The sequence below is a fragment of the Fundulus heteroclitus genome, chromosome 12, assembly GCF_011125445.2.
Source record: "Fundulus heteroclitus isolate FHET01 chromosome 12, MU-UCD_Fhet_4.1, whole genome shotgun sequence".
NCBI classification, from domain to species: Eukaryota; Metazoa; Chordata; class Actinopteri; order Cyprinodontiformes; family Fundulidae; genus Fundulus; species Fundulus heteroclitus.
This window is the reverse complement of record NC_046372.1, coordinates 43,222,449-43,242,510: the sequence shown is the minus strand read 5'-3', so window position 1 is coordinate 43,242,510 and position 20,062 is coordinate 43,222,449. Positions and strand designations below refer to the sequence as shown.

General features: G+C 43.9%; 1 protein-coding gene across 5 annotated transcripts in view; it reads left to right on the top strand.

Moving 5' to 3' along the window:
* The window catches only part of LOC105940396 (citron Rho-interacting kinase), a 69,861-nt gene extending 51,504 nt beyond the window's left edge, over positions 1–18,357 (top strand). For 4 of the 5 annotated variants that reach the window (XM_021308855.2, XM_036144644.1, XM_036144645.1 and 1 more), the window contains 16 exons: positions 341–511; positions 1,921–2,101; positions 4,146–4,234; positions 4,329–4,433; positions 4,648–4,817; positions 8,493–8,573; positions 8,797–8,932; positions 10,417–10,556; positions 10,675–10,767; positions 12,324–12,432; positions 12,516–12,644; positions 14,329–14,409; positions 14,513–14,591; positions 14,689–14,862; positions 15,051–15,339; positions 17,185–18,357. In XM_021308855.2, the coding sequence (XP_021164530.2) occupies positions 341–511; positions 1,921–2,101; positions 4,146–4,234; positions 4,329–4,433; positions 4,648–4,817; positions 8,493–8,573; positions 8,797–8,932; positions 10,417–10,556; positions 10,675–10,767; positions 12,324–12,432; positions 12,516–12,644; positions 14,329–14,409; positions 14,513–14,591; positions 14,689–14,862; positions 15,051–15,339; positions 17,185–17,208 (2,051 nt within the window). In that variant the 3' untranslated portion in view covers positions 17,209–18,357. Of the gene's footprint in view, positions 1–340; positions 512–1,920; positions 2,102–4,145; positions 4,235–4,328; positions 4,434–4,647; positions 4,818–5,132; positions 5,178–8,492; positions 8,574–8,796; positions 8,933–10,416; positions 10,557–10,674; positions 10,768–12,323; positions 12,433–12,515; positions 12,645–14,328; positions 14,410–14,512; positions 14,592–14,688; positions 14,863–15,050; positions 15,340–17,184 lie in introns of all 5 variants that reach the window. The other variant, XM_036144642.1, reaches the window with a different exon arrangement.
* Positions 18,358–20,062: the final 1,705 nt, after the last annotated feature.

Sequence of the window (20,062 nt, the reverse complement as noted above, 5' to 3'; positions counted from 1 at the left end):
GGTAATAATCTAAAAGAACCATCCGCCCTAAAATGGCATACTTCTGCACGTGGAGCCGACTGTATCAAACGTTTTTTTCTCGATACACAATGAAGACACCTCACACTGACTGGATAATCCCTTTGTATTTCAGCAAAGTGAGCACAGGCCAAACTGAGTGATCACGTTGATTCTCCTTTTCAAGGGTTTTGTCTTCAGAGTTTACTCGCATACGCATTTGGCTCCGCATCTTCCAGTTCCTTTTGCAGCATGACGCTCTAAGGTTGTGAGGTTTTGGATTGTGCCTGGGTAAGACGCGCCGGAGCCGCGTGCCCTCACTGTGTTTCCTGTCTTTGTTCAGAGTACAGCCGCCGTTTGAAGGACAGTCAGCGAGACCGAGAGAGGGAGAGGGAGAGGGTGCTCCACCACAACACCCCTCATCGATTCACAGTGGGGCTCAACATGAGGGCCGCCAAGTGTACTGTGTGCCTGGATACTGTTCACTTCGGCCGCCAAGCAGCGACCTGTCTTGGTGAGGCACAGAAGACACACCCAAACCTCTGAGCCCTCTTACTGTCATATACAGGGGTTGGACAATGAAACTGAAACACCTCTCATTTTACTGTGGGAGGTTTCATGGCTAAATTGGACCAGCCTGGTGGCCAATCTTCATTAATTGCACATTGAACCAATAAGAGCAGAGTGTGAAGGTCCAATTAGCAGGGTAAGAGCACAGTTTTGCTCAAAATATTGCAATGCACACAACATTATGGGTTACATACCAGAGTTCAAAAGAGGACAAACTGTTGGTGCACGTCTTGCTGGCGCATTCTGTGACCAAGACAGCAAGTCTTTGTGATGTATCAAGAGCCACGGTATCCAGGGTAATGTCAGCATACCACCAAGAAGGACGAACCACATCCAGCAGGATTAACTGTGGACGCAAGAGGAAGCTGTCTGAAAGGGATGTTCGGGTGCTAACCCAGATTGTATCCAAAAAACATAAAACCGCGGCTCCCCAAATCACGGCAGAATTAAATGTGCACCTCAACTCTCCTGTTTCCACCAAAACTGTCCGTCGGGAGCTCCACAGGGTCAATATCCACGGCCGGGCTGCTATAGCCAAACCTTTGGTCACTCGTGCCAATGCCAAACGTTGGTTTTAATGGTGCAAGGAGAACAAGTCTTGGGCTGTGGACAATTTGAAACATGTATTGTTCTCTGATGAGTCCACCTTTACTGTTTTCCCAACATCCGGGAGAGTTACGGTGTGGAGAAGCCCCAAAGAAGCGTACCACCCAGACTGTTGCATGCCCAGAGTGAAGCATGGGGGTGGATCAGTGATGGTTTTGGCTGCCATATCATGGCATTCCTTTGGCCCCATACTTGTGCTAGATGGGCTCGTCACTGCCAAGGACTACCGAACCATTCTGGAGGACCATATGCATCCAATGGTTCAAACATTGTATCCTGAAAGAGGTGCCGTGTATCAGGATGACAATGCACCAATACACACAGCAAGACTGGTGAAAGATTGGTTTGATGAACATGAAAGTGAAGTTAAACATCTCCCATGGCCTGCACAGTCACCAGATCTAAATATTATTGAGCCACTTTGGGGTGTTTTTGGAGGAGTGAGTCAGGAAACATTTTCCTCCACCAGCATCACGTCATGACCTGGCCACTATCCTGCAAGAAGAATGGCTTAAAATCCCTCTGACCACTGTGCAGGACTTGTATATGACATTCCCAAGACGAATTGACGCTGTATTGGCCGCAAAAGGAGGCCCTACACCATACTAATAAATTATTGTGGTCTAAAACCAGGTGTTTCAGTTTCATTGTCCAACCCCTGCATACCTGATATGATACAGTTGTAATTATTTAGTTATCTTTGCTACACGCCCTTACATTAAAGAGTGTTCGTGTCGTTCTCTGCAGAGTGCCACGCTCTGTGCCATCCAAAGTGCTCGGCGTGCCTTCCGGCCACCTGCGGCATGTCCAGCGACTGCTCGCTGCATCTCTCTGAGGGCCTGTGTCGGGACAAAGGCACTTCTTCAAGCCAGCAGATCAAGGAGGCAGGCGGGCACATGCACCTGGAGGGTTGGATGAAGCAGCCCAGGTTAACACAGAGGAGTTAAAGCCTCTTGGGAAATGTTTCTTCCATTGTTCCGTGGCGGTAATATTATTTTGGGAGCCAGTTTATACAGCGCATGAGTCCAACTTCCCCGACCACAAACACATTGTCTGACAGTCAGAGGACAACACAGACACACAGTTTGGGTAAAAACCGCTTAGAAAGAGGTGTTGGTGGTATATTTAATTAAAAGTAACTGGATCATTCAGTTAGTGTCTTGAACAAGCCCCAAACGCTTTTTATTTGGTTGTCTTTTATTTTACAGACCAACACACAGAGGTGCATAACTGTGGAAGGAAAATGGTGGACGATAAAAACCTGAAAAGTGTGCATTCCTATTAAGCATCTGTCTTGTAGAATAACATTTCTCTACAATTACATCTTTAGTTTTGGAGTATGTCTCTGCCAGCTTAATACGTTAAAGACGATTTTTGCTCAACTCTTTTATTTTGCAAATTAAATAAACCTCAGTCAAAGTGAGAGTCAGTGAAGGTTTGGGCTATTGACGTTCGTTCAGCACCAGATGTAAACCTCTGGTACAGGAGCAAAAGCATCTGTAGCTTCCAATGAGCCCAATGAGAGGGGATTTTTTCCAACAGCTGCGCACGATGCATTCAGGGACAGCTGGGACACTCGAAATATCAAAACAACTCCAAAGGGATTTAAAAAAAAAATTATTATCAAACATGGGTACAATCTTGTAATATATTTAACATTTTCCAAACGTTAACACTGACTGTTTTAAAGCAGTTATATTGTTGTATATCTATCTATCCAGGCTTTTATGGAGTACTAATCTTACCATATTTAGGAGTGAACCGTAACTTTAAAATCCAAATCTGTACCAAATTGTGATTTAGGTGTACAGTTGCACCCACCGTAGCTCTATTCCTTCGTTGCTGAGGCCCAGGCTCAAGGCTACAGCAGCCTCCACCTTCCAGATTTTCAGATGATTGATTGAACGGAGATCAAAGCTCGATATATTGTTTTATAACCTAACCTTGCTTTAAACTTATTCACAACGTTCTCCCTGCCCTGTCTGCTGTTTCTTAGTGTTCATGATGCTGTTTGTTCTCCAATGTTCTCTAACAAACCTCTGAGGCCTTCACAGGTGTTATGAAGATATATAATAATTTTTGTGCTAATCATGTATTTTAAAGTAATAAAAGTTACCTAAATTCTAATCATTAAATAGTGGCTTGGACGTTTTTATTTGTAGATGCATTCGAAAACAATAGATCCGTTCAAGCAGAGTCCAGGCACAAAGTCACGTGATGTTTTATGGGGGCACTGTTACGGTTTGAAAGCTTTTTTTATGGTTCTTAATGTTATCTTGGGTAGCCCCTAAAAAAACAACTGGGCTATCAATTAAAGTTGATTCCTGAAGCTAATATGGGAGAACAGACTTCCTTTGTTTGTGGGAAGATGGGCGCCAGGGGACTGTGCGGGATTCCCCCCTCCCTTGGCATTTCGTATGGGGCCGGTCAGTCTATTAAAGATGTGTTTGGGTCGTATCGAGCAGACAATAGCTTACAACCGCGTGGAAGAAACTTCGGGTTTATAATACATGAGCTGTATGATAACATTGTATGATACCTCCTGTCTCCCTTTGGAATTCCAATTGTAATAAATACATGTATGTTTTAAGTGTTTTGTCTCTGATAATTGTTTTCTTCCTTTGCTACCAAATCTCCAAACCGTGTGAGACGGGCCGTAGTGAATGAAACAGGAAGAACTAGAGGCCGTCTTCTCACAGGACAGCTGAAAATATACGATTATTAATGCATAGGAAGGTGGATTCTATTTACTAGTTAGGTGACTCCTCAAGGCAAGTAGCAGCACTGGACTTTATCAATTGCTTTCAGAAAAACTGGGATAAATCCACTCCACGTTTCTTGGATTTTATTAATTACAAAAGTGGTTATTACAAATGGTTATTACAAATAGTGGCAAAGTTCAAGGTGTGTGAATAGTTTTGCAAGGCACTGTGTAGATAATGCAGTAATACTATTTTTCCATGTGTTGTCAGGAATGGAAAACGGGGTCAGGGCTGGGAGAGAAAATATGTCGTCCTGGATGGCACAAAAGTTTCCATCTATGAGATTGAGCCAAGAGAAGGTTACACTTTACCATGAGTGAATAAGTATTCGATTCTTGTAAAAACAAGAGCTATCATTTACTTACCGACAGTCCCTGACCTCTTTGCTTTCAGACTCTGTGAAGCCACTGGAGGAGTTTGACTTGTGCCTGTCAGAGGGAGAGGTGATGATTCATGGAGCCGTCGGAGCATCTGAGCTACCAAACACCGCCAAATCTGGTAGACACACTGTCTTTATCGCCAAATACCACAATCACTCCCACTGACATATCCCTGGTTAATTTAATGGTTCTGCTTTATTTTTATGTTTTTATCCAGTTTGTCTGGATGTTACTGTCACAGTTTAGTTCTTTCAAAATGAGGTGAAATAAATGCTGAACTTTTTTTTTTTTTTTCCCCCGTTAACGTTTTTAAATCTTTTCCCATGTGTCAGATGTCCCCTACGTCCTGAAGCTGGAGTCCCGTTGCCATGCCCCCTGCTGGCCTGGCCAGGCCATTTACTTCATGGCCCCCAGTTTCCCAGACAAGCAGCGCTGGGTGGCTGTGATGGAGTCGGTGGTGGCCGGGGGGCGAGCCGCTCGGGAGAAGGCAGAGGCTGACGCAGTGAGTATTTCTGCAACGCACAGCTGGGGCTAACATACCACCCTGGATCTGCCATGGGCACGCGTCAGGGACTATTCTTTGGCACTCTTTGCGGTCATTTTAAGGATTAAGTTCAGGATTTCAATAACTTTCTAATTCCACTTGCATATGTTGTTAATTGTTCCCCTTTTTCTCTCTTCTTTTTCTTTTTCTCTTTGTCTCTTTCACTCCTGTTTGTTGCTTTCTCATCACGCCACCATGTATGTCCGATAAATGGGAACGTTCGGCTCATTGGCTTCGTTCTTCCGATACCTCGGGCTTTCTTTACATGTGTAGGCCATTGCGTGCAAAAGACAAATGTTTCTGTCTCCTCTGGTTCAGGTAAAGCGTTACAGAGCCATAAGAGCACAGCTTTGCTCCTGTAATCGGCCCACTCCTCCTAAGGCACACAGTCGTGCATGTGTCACTGTGTTGCTTGATCCTCCTGCTTTCACCTCACTTGCTCTTGACTCTTCCTCACCACCCCTTACTATCTTTTACCTCACCCTGTGCAAACTCTGAGTGTTAAACGGGGTTTTTTTCACCAAGACACGATGCCTTGCAAAAGTATTCACGCCCCATGGAGATGGAGTTTTTGTCCCGTTACAGACACAATTCCATCAGAACTGTAATTGTGAAGTAAAAGCAGAATGATACACGTGTTTTCAAAACTGTTTGGATACAAAAATGTGAAAAATGTGGCACGTATTTCTTTTTAGCCCGCTTTACTCTAATGCCCCTAAATAACATTCACTGCAGCCAAATCTTTCAGAACTCATGCATTTGAATGAAACTATCAAAAAAATCACCGGGTGTGTAATTTAACCTCAGTACAAATCCTGCTGTTCCCTGAAGACCTCGGAGGTCTGTTCGAGAACGTTTGAGAACAAACAGCATCGTGAAGACCGAGGAACACAGCAGACAGGTCAGGGAGAAACTTGTGGACATGTCATGGAGCATTGTTCATTCCAATGCAAAACATTGTGTTAGAGAAGATGTAACCGCCCAAACACACCATCCTCACAGTGAAACATGGTGGTGGCAGAATCATGCTGCGGGAATGCCTTTCTTTCTGGATAGGGCTAAATACAGAGCAATCCTGGAAGCACACCTGTCATGGTGTCGTGGCGGATGTTCACCTTCCAGCAAGACCATAACCCTAAACATCCAGCCAGAGCTGGTTTAGATCAAAGCATGTTCATTTGGTTGAAATCAATAGGTGCACATTTTCCTCTCTACATGTAAATCTGCAAGAGACCCCCCCCCCCCGTATAAACAACCAATGGGCGGCTGAATTAAAATGCCATTGTCCCATCAGTTCATTTTAACTGTTTAAAACATTTTGAAAGCCATGTATCATTTTCTTTCCATTTCACAATTGTTCACTACACTGTGTTGTTCTTTCACATCCTAATACTATACATTTAAGTTTCTGGTTGTAACAAAGTGTGAAAAGGGGCATGAATAGTTTGCATCCTATTGTCTTTGGGTCCTGTGTTGATGGGTCCTTCAGGGGACCAAGGATCAGGAAGCTGCGGTTTACCTGCTCATGTGCTCCTGAGTTTTACCGTGTTTGATCTCTACACTTTCCTTTCAGAACGGAGCTCAAGTCACTCTGGTTTACCCTGGCAGAGAAAAACAAGTCACACACTGGCTGACATAAACCAGAGGTCTACAGTTGATATATCCATAAATCAATATTACATTAATAAGCTGTATCTGTTTGAAAGGTGAAAAGGTTTATAAGTTAGCTTATTGTTTATCAGCAAGCTTATTTTGGTCAGCATCTCGTGATTCTGATCGATCCCCCTGAAAATGTGATGGAACACGTTTAAAACCCAGCTCTCAAAAGTTAATGTGGCTCTTTGATCTCTGATAAACACAGTTTGATAATACTATATTGGATTATCCATAGAATCTTCACGTTTTCAAACTCTTTGAAAAATGTTATAATTCTGCGTACAGTAAAAAGAACATGAAGCATTTATAATCTTGTCAGAATGTGAATAAAGAGAACCTAGATAAACAATTGAGTCTTTTATATGAGTCAGCATAACAAATGTAGAGGAGGGGAATCCAGGTTCAGAAAGTAGAAATCTGGTCCAGATTAGTTCCAATCATTTGTATTTCCAGCTCCACGCCAGGGGCTCCAGCCCAAAACCTCTAATTATAGGTCCTAGTTCCTGTTCCTTGACCTTTCATGGGGTCAACAGTAAGAACTCTATTGTGCGAAATAAAGGCGCTTCCTTTAACTCTGACGTCATTACGTGACAGAAACACACATGGATGATTCTAGTCAATCCGGGCATACAGCCTATTAAAAAAGAACTACAAAGTACGCGCTCTCTTCTCTCCGGATGTTTTCGGTAATTTCCATGAGGTGGGCTGTGCTGATATGTCATGTCACACAAAGGATTGTGAGATACCTTATAGCTCCTTAGCACCGGTAAGGGACGTCCCAAGGTTCCTATGCTAAAGGGGCTGTGAAAGGAAGCACACAGGCTCCTTTTCCTACCTCCTTCCTTACTGACTGCACTATTCAGACAGCACTTATCATGGCGACCGCTGACGCACTTCTGCTTTGGCTAAAGAGTCTTACCCAAAAGACGTATTAGGATGGAGCCAGGGACTAAAATCAGCTGGTTACGTTAACAGGATGAAAGAAAACCAGACAGGGTTTTTACTTTCCTGAAGTCGGATTCCCCACCGCCGCAAATAAGTTAGAGGCCAAAGTCAATGAACACGCCACTTTACCCTAATCTTTAGTTCCCTCCTCTGAGATTGAAGCTGCGACTCTGGCTTGGCCACTTCAAATATTAATACTACGTCCAGTCAGAACAAACCTGTTAGTCATATGACAACATTACTTTAAACCAACTTTTTCTAGGGTTGTGAGTAATTCAAAGATTGGTAGAAGCTGGATTGTAAACTTATATTTTGTTAAAAAAAAAAGCAATCAGATGTTTGTTTTGTTTTATTATTACGTTTAGTGTTTATGAAACTTGCCGAATTTTATAAAGACTTGAGTGAAAAGCAAGACACTGCTGTCCTAAAATAAAACAAAATATCATTTTAGGATGAAACCCTTTTTTCCTTGATAAAAGGTTTGGTGCTTTATTCCAAAATAGTTATAATACTTATAATGTTAGAACAAACAAACAAATCAAAGAATATTTCTTTGCTTAAACCGTAAAAAACACAAAGAATCTATATCTTAATTTAAATCTGTCGAGGAAAGGCTACAGGAGGTATTCTGTGCAGAACTAAAACTTCTTGTACTCTTTGACTAACACAAACTTTCTCTGTAACTTTCCATCACACCCCCCCCCTCCCATTTAATCACAGATCAGTGTATCTGTGCCGTTGGAGCGATCAGCCAGCCTCAGACTCCCACAGAGCCTGTGCTAACCGGTGTTAAACCCCAGAAATCTGGCTAAACTCTGAGCCCTCGCCTGGAGCACTTTAGGGTTTAAACATCTCCTCTCAAATCTCTTTGTGTTATTTAGACACATTTAACATGTTTCCATTGGAAAAAAGACTGACTTAGTTCCACCTCTGACCTATGAACCTGCCCCCTGCAGCCTGCCCCTCCGCTGCCTCCCCCTGAGGACCGAAGCTGGGCTCCGGCTGATCGCCTGTTTCTCTCTGCTCCTACAGAAGCTGCTTGGAAACTCTCTGCTGAAGCTGGAAGGGGACGACAGACTGGACATCAACTGCACTCTCCCTCTGACGGATCAGGTACCAGACGCCTGACACCATGACACTGAGAAAAGGACAGAAGTGGTGTTTGCAGTAGAAGCACTTAAAGGGGCAACTTTAGCGTGTATTTAAGTGAATCGCAGCAGCAGTCAGATTAGTGAAGGGAGAGTAGTGAACATGAGTGAGAGAAGGTTTGCCACATGTTGCTGCTGCATGAACGTGTACCTGAGTAAGCTCTGTCTGTCTCCTGTCTCTTGTGTAGATTGTTCTGGTGGGATCTGAAGAGGGACTGTATGCCCTGAATGTCATCAAGAACTCCCTGACTCACATCCCTGGCCTGGGATCAGTTTTTCAGATACAGATCATCAAAGAGCAGGAGAAGCTGCTGATGATTGTTGGTAACTTGTCCAGCTTTGGTATCACCTCTTGATGGTTAGGCGAGCTTAGCTGGAGAATTTGAGTCCAGATATCGATGGTGTAGTTCAGGTCAGGATTGTTTTTTTTTTAAACGTTTTTTTTTCTTTTTCTGTGCTAATATCAGGGGATAGATGTAACAGAATATGTGCTCTAAAATAATGGGAGGCTAGTCCTAAGTAGATTAGAGTTTATCATTCTGCAACGAGAAAGACGATTCACGAGTGAGAATAATTCTGGAGGGTTGCCGGTTGTCCTAGAATCAAAGTCCTAGCGAGTCTAGCAGGACGCTGGGCCAGGAAATACTGCTGGACACCACAGAAAACAAAGCAACTGCATCTGAGTTAGAGTAATAAATGCTAAAGTGGCTCTCAGTAACACGCTGAACTCATTTGCAAGAGTTCAGAGGAAAAAAGTCTCTATTCTCTGTAACTAACATGGCTACACAGCTTAGACTTGCAAAGGTTACGTACTACCATATAGGCTGGCTGCAGCCAAACGGGCTGAGCACCTTAAGTCAGCTGTTCTGGGTTCTCCGTCAAGCCAGGCGCGGTTGTTTTGAGCTTAGCAGACAGGCGAACGCAACGAAAAGTGGAAAAAACGGCAGAACAAACAATGACTAACACAGTGAAAGTATGAACATGCACACAGAGAGAGAGAAACCATTCCAATGTTACTTACAATCGCATCAGCAAATTGTACGACTCCTCTCTCTGTCCAGAGCCCTTTTCCTCGTTCTTGCCTGCTCCAACATGGGCTTTCGCTGTTTTCTCGCTGGTTCCGCCATGATAACTGCACAAATATCGCCACTGCGCTAGCATCGAGCATGCCTTTCACTGCGGGCGTGTAGCAGTTCTTGCCATAAAGCAAGACCGACTCTCGCGATGCACACGAGACTTCTGAGCCTGTGTGTGCGGGCCGAGGGCTCCTGCAACTGCAAGTACGGTATTTCCCCCACAGACCACCAGGGCGGCCGAGAAAACCTTTGTTCAACCTGAAATGACTCATTTAATCATCCATGAACTCCTGCGTATAACTGAGTATTCTAGGGTCAAAGGTCAAACTGTCTGCCGTACAGGTTAAACTTGGACCAACATGTAAACAGCAAACATTTCACAAGAGCTTACCTGCAGCACTTCCTAGCTTTGCCTTAATGAAACTGATTACTTTCTCCAGCTAGTTTATATATATAGTTGCTCAAAATGATTCTACTGGCTAATTATAAGGTGGACAACACAAACGCTAATGAAAATGTGATACGATACAGTTCATACGTTTGCTTATCCAAGGTGCTGTCCATCTAATCTTAAGACGAGGGTCCATCATAAAGGACGGGATTCTACTTAGAAAACAAGGACCTGTCTTTAAACTTACCTGTGTGTTGGTAACGAGCATGTGTGTGTGTGTGTGTGTGTGTGTGTGTGTGTGTGTGTGTGTGTGTGTGTGTGTGTGTGTGCGTGTGCTGCAGGTGATGAGAGGGCCTTGTGTCTGGTGGAGATCAAGCGAGTGAAGCAGTCTCTGGCTCAGTCCCACCTGCCCAGCCAGACTGAGCTGGCTCCCTACATCTTTGAGACGGTGAAGGGCTGCCATCTGTTCGCTGCTGGGAGAGTAAGTCCTGCTCCTGTCTGTGAAGCTCAACATGAAGCAGGCTGTGTGCATTTATGCAGAGGTGCTGTGGTGGTGGTGGAAAAGGTCACAGCTGACGTGTGAATGGTTCTGCCTGCAGGTCGACAACGGGCCGTGTATATGTGCTGCGATGCCCAACAAGATAACCATACTACGCTACAATGACAATCTCAACAAATACTGCATCCGCAAGGTGAGCCTGACTTGGACAAACATGAGCTGTTTAACGAAAAAGGATAGAAAAGTTGATTAGGAATAAATTGGCTGATGCTCAAACGATGAAAATCTTCCTTTTGCTAAAAGTTGCTTTGAGGGACAACAGGCTTTTAAACAGGAAAGAGAGACAAAACAAAGTGTTGTTCCACCAAATATGTCCTGCAGAACAGGCGTTTGTTTCTGTTGAGTGTATCTGCTGCAGGAACAACCCATAAAGGGCTCATATGGACAGATTAGAAGAGAAGGGCAAGGTTAAGTAAAATGGCCGCGCACAGCGTCACTTTCCAAAGTTCCTCGTCCAAAAGAGTTCAAACATACAGGAAAATACCAAAAGGTTTTTACTTTACCAATTATGACCTGTGTGTATTTTGCATATGGCTAAATATGCCGCATTACACATTTTTATTGAATAGTTATCTAGATGAATGACAACAAATCCAGAAATAACTAAAGAAATAAATAACTTGCGTTGTATTGCTGCAAAGCTCCCTGGCTTATGTTTTGCTTTAAAGTCCATCATACAGTTTAACGAATTACTGGAGGTGTAAGAAAGATCTAAAAATAAACTCATGGGATTCTTTCTTTCATTGGACAAAAATGTGTCCAATTAAAAAAAATGATTACAGGATGAATCTTGTAATCATTTAATTAATTAAGATCCACAGCTAGTACAGGAAATGTAGTGAGCAGACTCATTTATATTTACTGTAGGAAAACATTGAAGAGTTGAAAATCGGCCCTCGTTTCTCAATGTAGTTTAATATTATTATTATACAGACTTATTTAGTATAAATATGAAATGTGAATTTTAAATCTATAAATACTAAAGACAGCCGTTTTAAGCGCTTCACTGGTCCAAGACAAGCATTACCTCCTCCACAAGTGATCAAGCTCTGCAGAGTCCTGTCAATAGTCTCATTATTAAGGTTATAAGGTTGCAGGTAACAGCTCCAGAGGACCAGAGTCTGAGACTCCAGGTTTAGATCAAGGCTTATTTCAGTCTAAGAAAGGCCCGGTCAAAATACAGACCTGAATCCAATTAAGAATATGCGGTAAGAATTGCTTAAATGTTGCTTTTTTATTCTGACTAAGCTTGGACTATATCGCAGAGATGAATGGAGGAATATTTCAGTTGCTAGATTGGGGAAAAACTGTTATAAACATACATTAAAGCTGAATTTTAGCTTCGGATTGTACAAACTGTATTTCTACAGAGTTCTAACTCAGTGAGGCTGAATACAAATGCGCCTTTTCGATTTGAAATGGCAAACTATTTGGATCATTTTTGTTCCCCTTCAACACTATGCCCTGCTTAGTGCTCAGGTCTCACGAAAAAATTCAACTAAAATACCTTTGAGTTCGAAGCGTAACAAGATGTGGAGAAGTTTAAGGTCAGGAATATTTTACCAACTCAGGGTCCTTTCTTCTGACTTCAGAATATTTCCTCTTTTAATGTCCGGCCTCAGCCGTTTGGGCACCGTGTCGTCTCATTTTGCCCTCGCTTTCTGTGCCTCCATGTTTTGTGACTGACAGGAAATTGAAACCCTGGAGCCCTGCAGCTGCATCCATCTGACCAGCTACAGCATCATCATCGGCACCAACAAGTTCTATGAGATTGAGATGAAGCAGTATGTGCTGGAGGGTAAGAACGCAAATAAAGGACGGGCGCTTCCTCTTCCGCAGACCGCCGGGTAACGCCGGATCCTTCTGGTTCTTCTCCCGCAGAGTTCCTGGACAAGAACGACGTGTCGCTGGCCTCGGCCGTCTTCGCAGCCTCTTCTCATAGCTGTCCCATTGCCATCTTGCAGGTGGCCAGCAGTATGCAGAAGGAGGAATACCTCCTCTGCTTTCACGGTGAGGTCAGACCGTGTGTTGACGTCATTAGGAACTGATAAAATGCAGCGCAACGTGGAGGTTTATGAAAAAAATCAACCCTGACAACAGAAGGCGGAATCATTGGAATGTATGGTGCAATGAAAAACAGAGATGATTGTGATTATCATGACAGCCGATGTTATCAGAATCAACTTTATTCGGCAGGTTTGTGGGTACAAAAGAGGAATTTGACTTTGGATTCCAAGGCTCGCATCGTGTAGAAAACAGAGCTGCAGTCTATGGCAGAAAAAGACGTTAAAAAGACGTCGTTCAGGGGGAAAAAAGGAAGAACAGGGGCAGTATGAACAGGAGATATTTGTTTGTTTTCCATAGCAGACTAGCTGGCTACCCTGACTGTAAAGCGTCCATCAGAGTCACTGCCTGGGGATAGAAACTGGCTCTGTGTCGGCTTGCTTTACACATCAGCTCTCTGAGTTATTTCTGTACAGGTATATAATAAATGCAGGGAGAAGTCACTCTGCCCATCTAATAAACCAACGGCTTGTTAGAAAACATGAACAGATGCGTTTTATGTTAGCACTGGGTACCTCTGACAATCACTTGTCAGAGGTACCCAGTGCGTTTAAAGGAGATCACATGCAGGAAAAGATTTGTCCAGAATGTTGCAGATGGAAGTTTAAAAATGTCTACCAATGTCCACCAGTCTCCGCCGGTGCAGCTCTTAACGCTGGCAGCAAGTGGACCAGAGGGCGTCTGTCTTTTGATCAGAAGCAGCTGTGGACAGAAAGCTCCCCTGACTTGAAGCCCACAGAAAACATGTGGTCGGTTCTTTAAAAGCAGATGGCTGTACACAAGCCAGCTAATCGTGATCAAACACTATAAGACAAGAATGGACCCCCATCAGTCAGGATTTAGATTTCCCGCTTTTCAGAAAACACGTTGTGAAGACCTGCCATGAGCTGATCTGTAAAGGTGTTTTTAGTTGTTTTGTCTTCTCCTGCTCTTTATGTCCCAGCCTGAGAGTCCCGGCTATGATCCGTGGCATGAAGACAGCTTCCAGGGATGTGATTTGTAAAGAGCAGATGCACCAATGTCTATTGTCCAAAGTTAAAGTTCTAAGGCCATAAGCTTTTACCGTCCTACCATTTTGTGTTGTTTTAAGTTCTTTTAATAAGATGCAAAGAAAGTGTTTGTGTGTAGAGCTGCTCACAGCTGGTCAGCTGGCTGAAAGAAGCTCCTTCACTTTTCTGTTGCTTACAAAAAAAATCATTTCAGCAGTTTATTGATACTTTAGACCCAGGAAACAGACAGTCGTGGCTGGATTTGTGCTAAAATGTCATTTTTTGTAAGAACATTTAACACTAAATTTAGAGCCAGTGTTGTAAATCATAAATAGTATTATTACTTCAGTAATACGTTTTTACATTTGCAGGAATCCTTGTTGCTTCAGTGTTTTAAACAGTTGCCGTCATGCCTTTCTATTTTAGATGTTAGAGCAGATACTGGGATACGCTGTGGTTTTACTCAGGATTATCATACCAGTAAAAACCCTCTGCTTTACCTGTTTTTTCAACATTTCCTCAGTGTCCTGTAAAAGTTTGTTCTCTGCACAAGTGCTTCCATCCCTGATCCTTCTGTGTTTTTTTCCTGTGGCTAATTTAAATCTGTAACAAGAGCTCTAAAGACAGTGTTTGTGTGACAGAGTTCGGTTTCTTCGTGGATTCATACGGACGAAGAAGTCGGACTGATGAAATCAAGTGGAGCCGTGTGCCTCTGTCTTTTGGTAAATGCGACTTTTATGACTGTTGGCCAGTTTTTAAAGCCCTCGTGTTCCTCTCAGCTTTGTCAAGCTTGTTGGGTGAGTTTTTGTCTGTCCTGTCACGCAGCCTACAGAGAGCCGTACCTGTTCGTCACCTACTTCAACTCCCTGGATGTCGTCGAAATTCAGGGACATACAGCAGTGAGGTGAGACAAATTGTCACGTTCCTTTTTTTTTTAAGCAATTCTAAAACTCTCTGCGCTTGGTAGTTAGAAGCTCCTGCCACTTTGTTGTTCTTTTTAGTCCGGCAGTGCTGGCCCACCTAGACATCCCAAATCCTCGTTACCTGGGCCCCGCCATCTCCTCGGGAGCCATCTACCTTGCCTCCTCCTATCAGAGCAAACTGCGGGTGATCTGCTGTAAGGGAAGCCTGATCAGAGAGTCCGGAGAGCTGCAGAGGACCGGCTCCAGCAGAGGGTGGGCCGAGAAAATAACCACACTTTGTTACGAAATACGCAACGCTCACCAAATATCATATTTGAAATAGTGCAGAGGGTCTGGATCCGTGACATAAACACAGTCTGCTGTGACGTTTAGTGCTGGTGTGACGGTGTTATGGGCAAAACACTGACGTGAGCTGCTTCTCTCCGCTGTGTCGTCTGCAGTAGTCCCAGTAAGCGAGGCCCCCCCACTTACACGGAGCACATTACCAAGCGCCTGACCTCAGGCCCCGGCAGCCATGACGGTTTGCACCGGGAGCCGAGCACCCCGCACCGTTACCGGGAGGGTCGCACAGAGTTCAGAAGAGACAAGTCTCCCGCTCGGCCCCTGGAGAGAGAGAAGTCCCCCGGCAGGGTGCTGGACAGCCGCAGGGAGAGGTCTCCCGGGAGATTTGGGGACAGCACCCGCCTCCACGCCGGGTCCGTTCGGACACAACTCGCCCCTGTGAACAAGGTCTGTACGCTGGGGGGGGTCCCAGTGACTCAGAATACACGCTGTCAAACTTTGTTGTTGTTTTTGTGTCAATAAAGTGGCAACAGCAAAACCATGTTAGATGTAGTTTTACATTTTACACTAGTATGCCTTGCAAACATATTACTACTCAAATCATTTCACATTTTGTAACAACACCATACTTTATAGGAATTCTATAATACATGTCCCAGTGGTGCAAGATGTGCAAGGTTAGTTTTGCGGGAAGGCCAAAAATTCCAGTTTTAGTCTTGTCTGATCTCTCCTTTTCTCCTGTTTTCTGTATGGTTTGCAACAAACTGCAATCGGGACTTCCTGTTTTGCTTTTGTTCTTATTTTTTCATAAAGGTCAGGTCTTTGTGCCTTACATGATTAATAGCTGTCCTGCTGTAAAGATTCTCCCTCCTCAGCAGTTTATGTCTGCTGCTCCTCCAGAGTAACTATTGGCCTCTTGGCGGCTTTTAGATTAAATTTCTACATTTATCCGTTTATGTGGACGGCCATGTTTTTCCAGGAGAACACCAGTCATGTTCTTTCCAGTTTCAGATGACTGAACCGTGCTGTGTGAAATCTTTGAATCTTAAGATATTTATATTTTGTAACCTTAACTTTGAACTTCTCTACAACCTGTCGGCTGCGTTCCTCAGTCTTTGTCTGTTTGTTCTCCAACAAAAAAAGCAGAACAGCAGGAGTTGTACAGAGATTTATTTGCCCACAGGTGGACTCAGAAGACAAATACATTTTTTTCTGAGGTCTCATACTAAAGGGACCTAAATACAAACGCACACCAAATGGTCAGATTTGTATTTGCAAAAAAAAAAAAAAAGAAAAAAGAAAAAGGCATCCATTAGTTTCCTTCAGCTTCACAATTACGTTGAACAGCTTTATTTGAAGGGGAGTGTATAAGACTGACATTACACTGTCATAAACACGAAGGAGCCTTTATGAATGTTGTCATTTAGTGTCATTTGGTAAATTATGACACTTTTAATGCAACGTTGTTACTTTTAAAGTGTCTTTGTTTTGGAAACTTGACATTAATCAAGAAATCATAACCCACATAAATAAGCAGGTCTAATTATAAACCTTTGAAGAAGTTTTTAGATGTGTTAGCATTACATTACACTCATGTGATTGGTCTTAACTTTGCTGTCAGGAGAACATTTTAATTGTGTCATTAATATTTCCCCTTACCTCAAGTAAAGTGGAACATGGAGGACTAGTTGCAAAGATGTCATTCAGTCATTAACAGTCATTAATTTTTACTGTTCTACATCACACATATGACTGTAATGTGATGTTTACACATACATCTAAATAACTTTTTAAAGGTTTATAATTAGACCTGTTGTGACATTTATGATTTCTTGGATAATGTCAAGACATTGGTTAGTTGTCAAAACCAAGATGTTTTAAAAGACGTCAACGTTGCATTAAAAAAAGTGTCCTAATTTACCAAATGACAACATTCCTGAACGTTCATAATGACTCCTTCATGCTTCAGTGTAATGTCAGTCTTATGCACACCCCTTCAAATAAAGTGTTACCCATAGAACTTTCTTTGCCAGTTAGAAAAACAAAACATTAAAGTTTTTTTTTTATTTAAAAGTATCAAAATGAATAAAAAGTGAAGCAACATGGAAATATTTGTAAGACACTGTAGTTCTGCAGTTAGTTTCATCTTTAATGTCAGGTTACAGTGATTTAATCTAAAGCTGCAGCTTACACTTGTGTCCGTAGCATGATCCTTTAGTTCCAGTGCATTGCTGAATTTCCCCAGTGAGGGACAATAAAGGATGTTTCCTCTAATGTGCTGTTAACCCGCAGGTCTGGGATCAGTCGTCAGTGTGAGTCCGGCGTGCGGCTAATGACTGGAGGCTGAGGAAAAAGAAAAAAAAAGCACCCACAGGAAGCCACCCTGAGTTGAAGCACACTGATCCACGCCTGAGGCCGGCCGTCAGCACCATCGCCTGTACATACTGCAGCCTGAGGCCCTGGCTCAGCAACACTGCAGAGGCAGGAGTCTCCCGTGACAATCCTCGTCCCAACATGTGCTTTCATGGACATTATCCCGCCGTAGGTTTGGTTGCCAGGGAGGCTGCGCTGTTCTCCAGATTGTGAGAATCTTTTCTTATATACTCAGCTGTACATATATGTGTGCGTTTTTATAAAAAGGGAACAGCCTCGTCTATTTTTTTTTAAACAAAACAAAAAAAAAAGAGTTTCTAAAGACGTTGCGGGAGGTTTTCGTCACGTTGGCTCAGAAGGACAAACGAATCGGCTCGTTAGGAAACGTCAGGTCGTTTTTTTTCTCTGTGCTCAGAGAATGAAAGGGAATTTCTGATCACCTGCAGAACTCAGAGAAAGCAGTCTGAGGGGCAACGGTTTGCACTAGGCGTCGGGTTCGAGCAGGAGTTACAGACCCTCGCTTCAGATCGAGTACGCGGTCGTCTTCACTCACTAGCCTTGGATATTTAAATGCATATGACTGCTTTGTTGACCGTCGTCGTCCAGCCTTACTTTGTAAAACAAGAAAGCAATGTTTTTTTTGCTCCAAGTGTTCTCTGTGGTGTTTTTAAGCGAACCTGCGATAAAGAAACACGCAGCGTCGGCCCCGATGCCGGACGCCGCGCGGCCAGGCAGGGTCCGGGCGCCCCAGCTTGCTCTTAGTCCGCCGCTGCTGATTGTGGTACAGATGTCCCGTTTCTGTGCAGTGCTATGAAGTCTAGTAACTGTCGGGGGGGTTATCACCTCCCCGCGTTGTTTCTCCTGGCCAGTAAGAACACCTCCACTCTCCACATCAGTGAGCATGACTTACTTAATAAAGCATTAGTTGCTTTTGGATCTTGATTCTTTTTTTTTTTCTTGGTTGTTCTCTTTTTGTCACGTAATCACTCGACTTTGCATTCAATAAGTAGACATTGATGTTAGTAACTTTAAGATTTTCTTGATTTCTAAAAAGGATGTATCGGAGAACATGCATTAAACATGATCAAAGTGTCTGTTGTCGTCTTTTGTGTTCCCCAGCAGACATTCCCCGGGTTCCTACACATTAACTAGGCCCCGTTCCCACACTCCTGGCAGGTTTTAAACTGTAGAGCTCCTGCAAAATGTTTCAGAGCAGGAGTTTTTGGTATGAAGTCTGAGAAATGGACGTATGGAACAACAGAGGGACGATCGGATAGAGGGACAGACCAACAAACAGATGAAAGGAGATGGGGAAATGGATCAGAGGAGGGAAGATGGACATGTAGGTGGACAGACAGACGAATGGATAAAAGGTTGATACATTTAGACACTGGACCGGAGAACGGAGACCTGGTTTAGGATCTCTGTGTCCCACCACCTGTCAGCGCGTCGGCGAAGGCCAGGAATCAGATCAAAGCCAGCGTAGGTTCAGCTAGTTTATTTTTTCAATTTTAAATCTACAACAATGTAATGCTCTGTAAAGTAAAATCCAACAAAACCAAAAAAAAAAAAAATATCCAGACTGAACAAGGAGCACTTGTTACAGGAAATTTGCTATGTACAGCTACACACGCCTCTGACGGACAGAAGGTTCAAAGTGCTTGTCAAACACGGAGGAGAAAGAAAAAAAAGAGAGAGGGGGAAAACCCAACCAAAACACGACCCTTTGCCAGAGACCCGTAAGAAACTGCTTGGCACCAGTCTCCACCAGAGAGTCCCACTCACAGCACCGTCACACCAAACGCCTGCCACGCACACGTCCAGTGACTGCTGGGCCGCTGCAGCCAAGCCTCTGACAGAGCATGTTGGGATAAGCGGAGTGAGATAAACCTCTGCAGACCAAGAGGACATGTTGAATTGGGGTGGTGGGTGGGGGGGGCAGCCTCCCACACGCGTAGCACCAGCTCTCACCGGGCTCCTTCCAGCGCTGGAAGGCGCAGCACTTTTTCAGTCGCACCTGAGCTGTGGCAGTGGCTACTTCATGTCGTGCAATATTCCTCAAAATGACTCAATACAGACGATTCACATTCACGGGTTGTTGGAGCCGAGCATGGCGGCTTGTGTGTGTGCGCAGAGGGGGGAGAACGTTGGAAGGACCAATGAGCTTTGGCCTCACAAAGGCCCCATAAACCAGGGCATGCGTCTCAGGTCGTTCTCTCTGACAAATTGCTTTATGGGGTTTTTCTTTTAGAAAACATGTGATATAGCGATCACATTTCTTCAATAAGACTAAATAGTTTGGAAACACTATGATTAGCTCAACGTCCTTCAAAACAGGATCCAATGCGCAGCTGCTGCCTTGCTTTAAGGCGTGGGCAGGATGAAGTGTTTTTGTAAATATTTAATTCCAGAATTGACCCCATCTGATCGGGGGGGGGGGGGGGGGGGGGGATTCAACCAATCACATGCAGCACTCCCACAGGAGGGCAGCAGCTCCACTAATCACACCACTCGTTTCCACACACACACACACACACACACACACACAGGCAGGCACGCACTGTGAGGCGTTCAGGGCCCACGCTCTCCCAGGTCAATCACAGTCACATTCGAGCACTTCTGCTGATCACAATGAGCACGCTGCTTCTAGACAAGCTGCATGAGGAAGGTCGAATACGGCCAGTCTAACCAGACATCTATCATCTGCGCTGTTAAGTCGGTACCTTCTTATGGTAATCAGCGAAAAGGAGACATTTCAACAACAAAAAAAACAACAACCAAGGCCTTTGTTGATGAT